The 8,013-nt window shown below is 39.2% G+C and overlaps 1 protein-coding gene across 3 annotated transcripts in view; it reads left to right on the forward strand.

Annotated features, from left to right (window-relative positions):
* LOC126262416 (carnitine O-acetyltransferase-like) overlaps positions 1-3,888 on the forward strand; it is a 101,752-nt gene extending 97,864 nt beyond the window's left edge. For all 3 annotated transcript variants that reach the window (XM_049959045.1, XM_049959044.1, XM_049959048.1), the window contains exons 13-14: positions 3,300-3,437; positions 3,665-3,888. In XM_049959045.1, coding sequence (XP_049815002.1) covers positions 3,300-3,437; positions 3,665-3,883 — 357 coding nt within the window. In that variant the 3' untranslated portion in view covers positions 3,884-3,888. The remainder of the gene's footprint in view (positions 1-3,299; positions 3,438-3,664) is intronic.
* Positions 3,889-8,013: the final 4,125 nt, after the last annotated feature.

Raw genomic sequence — 8,013 nt, forward strand, 5'->3', positions numbered from 1 at the left:
ATTATCAAACAAACAGAATGTGAATGTTGTGACTCTGTTCCTTAACTTATGTTTTTCTTCAGAATATATGGGCATGTCAAATTCGTATGTAAACTCCCAATTTAAGTAACAATCAATAACAATGCATCTTAACAATATATTATTTTTCTTGGAAGATAAATTAATGTGGCGCTGGAAAGTTTAGCCAGTTCTTGTTTATTCTTGTTGTTGTTGTTGCAATGTATTTCAGTGTAGTGTTCAGAATACGAGGGGCATTTGAAAAGTCTGTGCAAAGTCAGAGAGATTACAATATATAAAGGCACAGAAATGTCATATATTCAGGTAACAAAATAAGGAAAAAATTTACAGTACAATAGATGGAAATAGGAGGATATGCATTTCCGGCGTTACACGTGCCCCACATTGTCTGAGGATGTTCGTGTAACCTGAACAGACTCAGAAAATGTCCCAAAAAAGAAACAGCGGAAATGCATATGCTCAAAACATCAACAAAATTTAGCATTCGTCTAATTAAGCATAAATCAATTTTTAGACCATAATAATTGAGTGGAGACACTCCTAATCTTATTCCACTCTGTCATCTTGCACAAAATAAAACAGGTCGACCACATATTAAAATTCATAGGAAACATAGAAATTGTTTAGCTATTCCAAAATCGTCAAAATTCGTAACACATGTAACCTCCCCCTCACTTATTGACCTTAATGACAGTGAAAATTTAAACCGCGTGTACCTAATGGAAATTTGGGAAAAGCAATCGTCACCGAAGTTAATTTGTCAGTAAAGAGGGAGGAAAGGGTTACATCTAAATGCAAATGAAACTGGTGGAAATTAATTTTGAAAAGGGGTAAGGTTAATAAAGAAAGTAAATGTGCGGCCGTTACGTCAACAATTAACCAGCGGTAATTAGATATTTGAGATTTGGGGGAAATTACGGTCGCCAGTCCTAAGGACAATTACTATAGTAACTGAAAAAGAAAGGTTATTACACATATAATTAGCACTAGAAGTGTGGCAACTGAAGGTTGACACGTGTAGTGTGAAAACTGAAAGTTTGTCAGAAGTAATAAATTTCGCTGCACTCTGACTTAATTTAGCAAAAGAATTAATAAAACCAGAAAATTGAAAGTTAATTTAGTGACTGAAGTTAATAGTGAGCTTTCTTTCTGAAGCACATCGAAATTTAGTAAAATACGGTTAGTCTTGGACTACCTCAACAATCATTTCAAAAGCAACTTGACTCTACGCAATTTAGAAATAAGAGATTTAACTTTGAACTTGAATTAAATGATTCTGAACAATTAACAATAGTAAAATTTAGTACGTACCAAGCTGAGCTGCAATCACAGGTAAGCTAAAATATGCTAACAAAACTCGCACTCTTAATTTGTGCTCATGTAATCTAAATATTGTAGCCAGCTATGAATAATTTAACTGAACTTTGAAATTAAGGCAGTGAAATTGAATTATATTATTTTAATGCTGGCGTTTGAATTTCAATGACACTCGGGTTCATTTCGGAAAAGGAAGGGACCCTGCTTGGCAATGCAATTGGGACAATGAGCAACAAAGGTTCATGCTAAGTTGCTGTAATTTTGTGATGCAACAATTTTAAAAGCTGAGGTCTGCCATACAGTTCTGAAACTTTACATGCTTCCAGTCTTCCTTGTTGGTTGATTGAAGGTTTGAAGCCGTCGATCGAGGAGGTGGCGACAGTCACTCATTGTCGGCCGTCGCTGTTGCAGAAGCTGGATGTTGGCACGCCTTCTTCTCGACACGGTCTCCAGCCGAAACGGGCTCTTGATGTGTGCCAGCTAATGCTTCCCGTCCGCGACACCGTGCTACAAACTACCATAGCCAGTCGATCGCAATTACATGCTGCCAAACCCCGAAAGCCCGGCAACTTGCGGGAGCGTCACACAACACACCTGCTCAATCGCACTACTCCAACCAGTGGGTCATGTTTAGTTAGTACCATCTTTGGAAAGAACGCACACCAAGTTTCAGCCATATTGGTCTATTTCTTTGTGTTTGGCACTCGTGTGAAACAAGGAAGTCGAGTGATTGTCAAAAAATGGACGATAAAGAATTTTGTGTGGTGATTAAACATTCCTTTATGAAAGTCAAAACGCCTCAGGAGACTAAAGAGAAGCTTGATAAACATTACGATGACTCTGCACCTTTGATTAGAACAATTTGAGTGGTTTCAAAATTTTCGGAGTGGCAATACGGGCACAAGTGATGCTGAACGTTCTGGACTCCCTGTGGAGGTTAGGACTCCAGAAATCATTGAGAAAATCCATGATATGGAGATGGATGACAGAAGAGTTAAGGTGCATGAGATTGCTAGTGCTGTGGGCATCTCGAATGAACGGCTACGTAATATGTTGCATAAACATTTGGACATGAGAAAGCTATCCACAAGATGGGTTCCGCGATTGCTCACGCTTGACCAAAAACGAAATTGTGTGAAGTGTTGCCAGGATGGTCTGCAGTCATTCAGGAAGAATCTGCAGGACGTTAAGCGTCATTTCGTCACTGTGGAAGACACATGGATACATTACTATACTCCTGAGACCAAAGAACAATCTAAACAATGGCTTACCAAGGGAGAATCTGCATCAAAAAAGGTAAAGACCATTCCTTCGGCTGGAAGGGTTATGGCGACTGTCTTTTGGGATTCGCAAGGGATAATCTTATCAACTATCTGGAAAAGGGTAAAACTATTACAGGTGAATATTATTCATCGTTATTGGTCCGTTTGGAAACTGAACTTCAAGAAAAACATCAGCGATTGGACTGCAAAAAAGTCCTTTCCATCACGACAATGCACTAGCATGCACCTCAGCAGTTGTGGTCGCAAAATTAATGGAAATAGGATTCCAATTTGTTTCACACCCTCCCTGTTCCCCAGACTTGGCACCCTCAGACTACTATTCGTTCCCCAATTTGAAGAAATGGCTGGTGGGGAAAGATTTTATTCAAATGAGGAGGTGATTGCAGCAAATAATAGCTATATTGCAGACTTGGACAATTCCTATTATTCGGAAGGGATCAACAAATTAGAACAGCATTGGATGAAGTGTATAAGTCTAAAAGGAGACTATGTCAAAAAATAAAAAAGATTTACGCCTAACACGTAAGTAGTTTTTAGTTTTGCACAGACTTTTCAAATGCCCCTTGTAAATTCAGTTGCACTTTACATGACTGTTTAGGGTAATATGATTCTATATTATTATTATTATTATTATTATTATTATTATTATTATTATTCTCATATTTCTGTTTGCATTATTAGGCAGTGAATGGCCTTGGTGTGGATCGTCATCTGCTTGGATTGAAAATGATTGCAATTGAGAATGGATTAGATGTACCAAAACTGTTTCTAGACTCTGGCTACATTTGCAGTACCCATATGAAATTATCCACAAGTCAGGTTAGTAAATTTATCAGGTAATCAAAGCCCTATTTTACTCTCTTTCTCTCTTTTCCTGTAATTAATAACAAATCAGTTTACTTACATGATCAATAAATAATTTGTAAAAACATTGCTGGTAGCTACATTAATTTTAATATTCACCAACCTTTTTCTTTAAATATTCTCATTATTTATTAATTTGCACCTAAATGTCTTAACATTCTGTTGTAATGGCATTTTTGCAGGTTGCAGCTCGCTGTGAAGCATTTATGTGCTATGCTCCTTTGGTGCCAGATGGTTATGGATGCTGCTATAATCCAAGAGACAAAGAGATATTTTTTGGCACATCTGCATTCAATTCGAGTCCCGAAACAAGTGCACAAAAATTTAAAGAGGCTCTTGAACAGTCTCTCATTGACATGCAAAATGTATTACTTGCAAGTCAGTTGAAATCAAAACTCTAAAATATGAGAGAAGAAAGAAAGATTTATAAAACAAATAAAAGATAAGCATAACATCATCTTGCTCTGGAAGCAATATGACAGACAGAAATGGTAACTGATATATTTGTATATCTGTATCTTTCTCAAGCACTGAAATATGCAGTCCACTGGGTCAATTTTTTCTGTGCCATCAGTATTTTTTAAAGTGTTATAGAGTGTCACTCATATGAACAGTGGTTACCTGCATCATTAATTTTTAATGAATGTTTTGAAAAAGAAATTAAAGAATGTATTCTGTAATTGTCACTGTGCTTTGTACAATTGTTGTGGTAAATGTTTGTAACCTACAGAATAATGTTTTTGTAACATGCCATGAGATTTTATGAAGAGAATTGTATTTAAATACTACTGCAACGACTGAATTTGTTATACGTTTTATACGGTGTTGTAATTTTTATGACAAAGTTTATATTAAATAATCACTAACAACTGCAAATCATTTTATTTCACAATCTTATTCATTTTTGATGAAAAGATGAGGAAGTGTGTGTGTGTGTGTGTGTGTGTGTGCGCTATTGCGCGCGCGCTCGCTCGCGCGTTCTCAAAGTATCTACGAAGTGCAAGTGCAGTATGTACCCAAATTTATGAACTTTTGTCAGACTTTGCTTCACTTAAATTTATTATTTGGTTGCCTTTAAACTAACTAACTTACTAGATAATTAATGCTGAAGTTCAGAAGCCTATCATTATGCATTCCAGAGTTCATCAATTTACTTTTGGATTCAATCTTTTACCACAATACTTTTGTTACCTTAATTTTTATGAACTGAATGACACCATTAATTAAGAATTTGCATAGATTATCATAAATGATTATACACCTAGAAATACATCTTGAAAAAGGGTTGTTCCCACACTATTTTATGCATCCACATTGGGAGTAACCCATTTTTAAGACATATTCTGGTAAAAGATAGAATCCAAAAGTATGTTACTAACTCTGCAATGTATACACAAACAGTTCCCAAGGCTGGGCTAAAATACAGACTGAAGTTGCAGCACACAAAGGCTAAGAGCAGGATTGACAGAACTACCACATATATTTATTATGACAGAATATGGGTTAAAAGAAAATGAAATTATTGTTTACGACATAGAGGACTATGAAAAAGTAGCTTACTTCTGCAGATGTCAACATGAAGGTGGAGGAGATGCAGTACAAGTACACAATGAAATGGATCGCATACCATGGGCAGTGGACAACTGTACGGAAATGCTATTTGAATCAGCAACAACACTGTTCAAAAAATTCTGGAACATTCGTGGTTTTGCGCAAATGGTGTTTTGGAGCGAAATCTGGTTGGCATCCCGCCACACGTCTGTGTTTAACGGGTAACTGCCAGAAGTTGCATTGCTGTGTGTCTGTTAGTCATCATTAACTGCTGTTTTAAGTAGAATTTTGTGACACACAGTTTGCGAATTTTGAGATGGCAAAATTAGAAGAGCAATGCACCTGCATTAAATTTTGTGTGAAACTCGAGAAACCCTTTACAGAGACACACCAAATGATGCAGGTAGCCTATTGTGATGAGTGCTTAAGCCATACTTCGTGTTATGAAAGTGTTCATGTGGTTTAAAAATGGCCAGACGGGAGTTAAAGATGACCCTTGTTCAAGATGCCCTTCAACATCTACTGACAACGCTCATGTCAGGAACATCAACAAAATTGTGCGTGTCATTTGAAGACTGACTGTCCCAAGAGGTTGCAGAAGAAAGTATCTTTCAATTGGATCCAGCCATGAAATCCTGAAACAGCTTCTTGGAATGCGTCATGTTCTGACAAGTTCATCCCTCGGCTCATGAATCAAGACCAGAAAGACCTTTGCCTCACAATCCGTGAAAAGCTTTTGGGTTGCTTAAATGAGAACAAGATGTCCCTTAAGAGAATCATAACCGGCAATGAGATGTAGGTCTATGGTAATGGTGTTGAGGTCAAGGTTCAATCTTCACAATGAGTCGGCAAAGGTTCTCCAAGACCACAAAAAGCCTGACAGATCAGGTCAAATGTCAAATCCAACTGACAGTTTTCTTTGACTTTGAAGGATTAGTTCATCATGAATTCATGCCACAGGGACAAACTGTTAATCAATGTCACTATCAGGATGTGTTACAATGCCTGCAAGAAAATGTGAGAAGGAAATGGACTGAAATGTGGCGGGACAATTCATGGCTCTTGCACTTCGGTAATGCAGCCAGACATTCATTCCTACTGTTGCATGAATATTGCACACAAATGAAATCACTGTGCTGCCTCATCCTCCATACTCTCCAGACCTGGCCCCTGCAGACTTTTTTATATTTCCAAATTTGAAAACCCCATTCAAAGGATGAAGAATTGTATCAAAAGATGAGATAAAAGAAAATTCGCAGAATGCGCTTCGTGCGATCAGCAAGAGGCGTACCAAGACTGCTTCTGGAAGTGGAAATGAAGTTGGGAGTGGTGCACCAATTGTAGAGGAGAGTATTTTGATGGAGACCATGCACAATAAGTAAAAGATAAATGTAGAAAACTTTTGTGGACAAAGTTCCAGCAATTTCTGAACCAACCTTATACATACAACATAGATGAAGTTTAGCGTGTGTAACTCAGGCAGTAGACAAATGAAAGTAAGTTTGTGGTATATTTCTTGACCTTTCAAAAGCTTTTGATTGTGTATGGCACAACTTATTAGAATATTTGGTACAAGGGGGGAAGCAGCTGATATAAAATTGTGGCGTCAATAGGTCACATTGACCATGTGGAGCATGATCTTTGAACTCTAACTGCTCTGATGAGCCGCCATGTTAATGTTCCAGTCAGACTTTGTACCTTGTACAGTGTACACGTGTATCTTTCTTTGTGCTGAAATATATGTATGTATAGACATTTATGGGAACAGTTTGTCTCGTATACAGTTATCTGTATTCCCGTTTCCCATATTGGTGACCCCGACGTGATATGAACATGCAACCTTCTCGTCTGGAGTCAGCCAGGGACAGCAGGCCTTCCAAGATATGCTGAAGCCACCTTTGTCCACCCCCCCCCCCCTCCCCCCTGGCCGTCTGCTGAAGCTATTTCTATGTCTCGTCACGCTTCTCCATGACCACTCAGATCTAATTTGTGACTTCCTCCTTTTGCCACCGCCGCCGCCAAAATAAGAGTTCGCCAAGAAGACAATATTGAACCGACTCACCTGCTCGCCACAGGAATTAATAATAGAGATCCTGTACGAAGACGACCTGGGGGACCGCACTCCGTCAAAACTCTGGTGCCGCTTTCAGCTACTTGTAAGTGAACACACAATGCCGGACGTTATCCTGTGGGCTGTATGGTCTGCCAAGTTACCAACCAACCTGCAGATACACCTGCTACCACAGTCCTTTGAGTATATTGTCTCTTGCCTTCACATCACATATCAGTTGTATGCACTACTGCGACAAAAACAACCAGCACACCTCTCATAGCTGGTTGGCACTGTTTACCGGCCGTCTGCGGGCAAAGGCAGGGCTCCTTGCACCTCCACGCCGTCTACTCCACCGGGCAGTACTTGTTCGCTCTCTCCTCTTTCTGAGCACTCAAGAATCGTACATGCACCATACGTCCCAGTTTACATTGCGGAACAGATCAATGAGTAGAAACCTCCTCCGCTGTCACAGTCACCGCTCATCTGTACTGTTGGTACCACAAGAAATGTGGGCGAGGTTATGCAAGGCATCGAAGGCTTGTTGGCGCAATGTGGGAGGGAGCAAGTGCCGGTAGAAGAGTCACACCACACTTTGTCCGAAATGCCAGGGAACTCGGCTTTGGAAAAAACAAGCGATGTCTGAGGATCCATGAGGAGAGCTTGAGATTCCTTGTCAGAGGCCTGGAGAGCGGCGACGTCGATCAAATCGACGATGCGCGAGACAGTATTGATCCAAGAAAAGAAATCAGTGGGGATGTTTTCCGTGTATGAATAGATATTTATGGGAACAATTTGTTGCGTATACAATTATCTGTGTTCCTGTTTCCCATAAAATCATTCATGGAAAACAGTGATCTGTGTGTAGAGATAAAGCAAAATGTGAACAATACAAACTGTGGTGTCACTGCCAGACACCACACTTGCTAG

Source organism: Schistocerca nitens, chromosome 6 (assembly GCF_023898315.1).
Source record: "Schistocerca nitens isolate TAMUIC-IGC-003100 chromosome 6, iqSchNite1.1, whole genome shotgun sequence".
Classification (NCBI taxonomy): Eukaryota; Metazoa; Arthropoda; class Insecta; order Orthoptera; family Acrididae; genus Schistocerca; species Schistocerca nitens.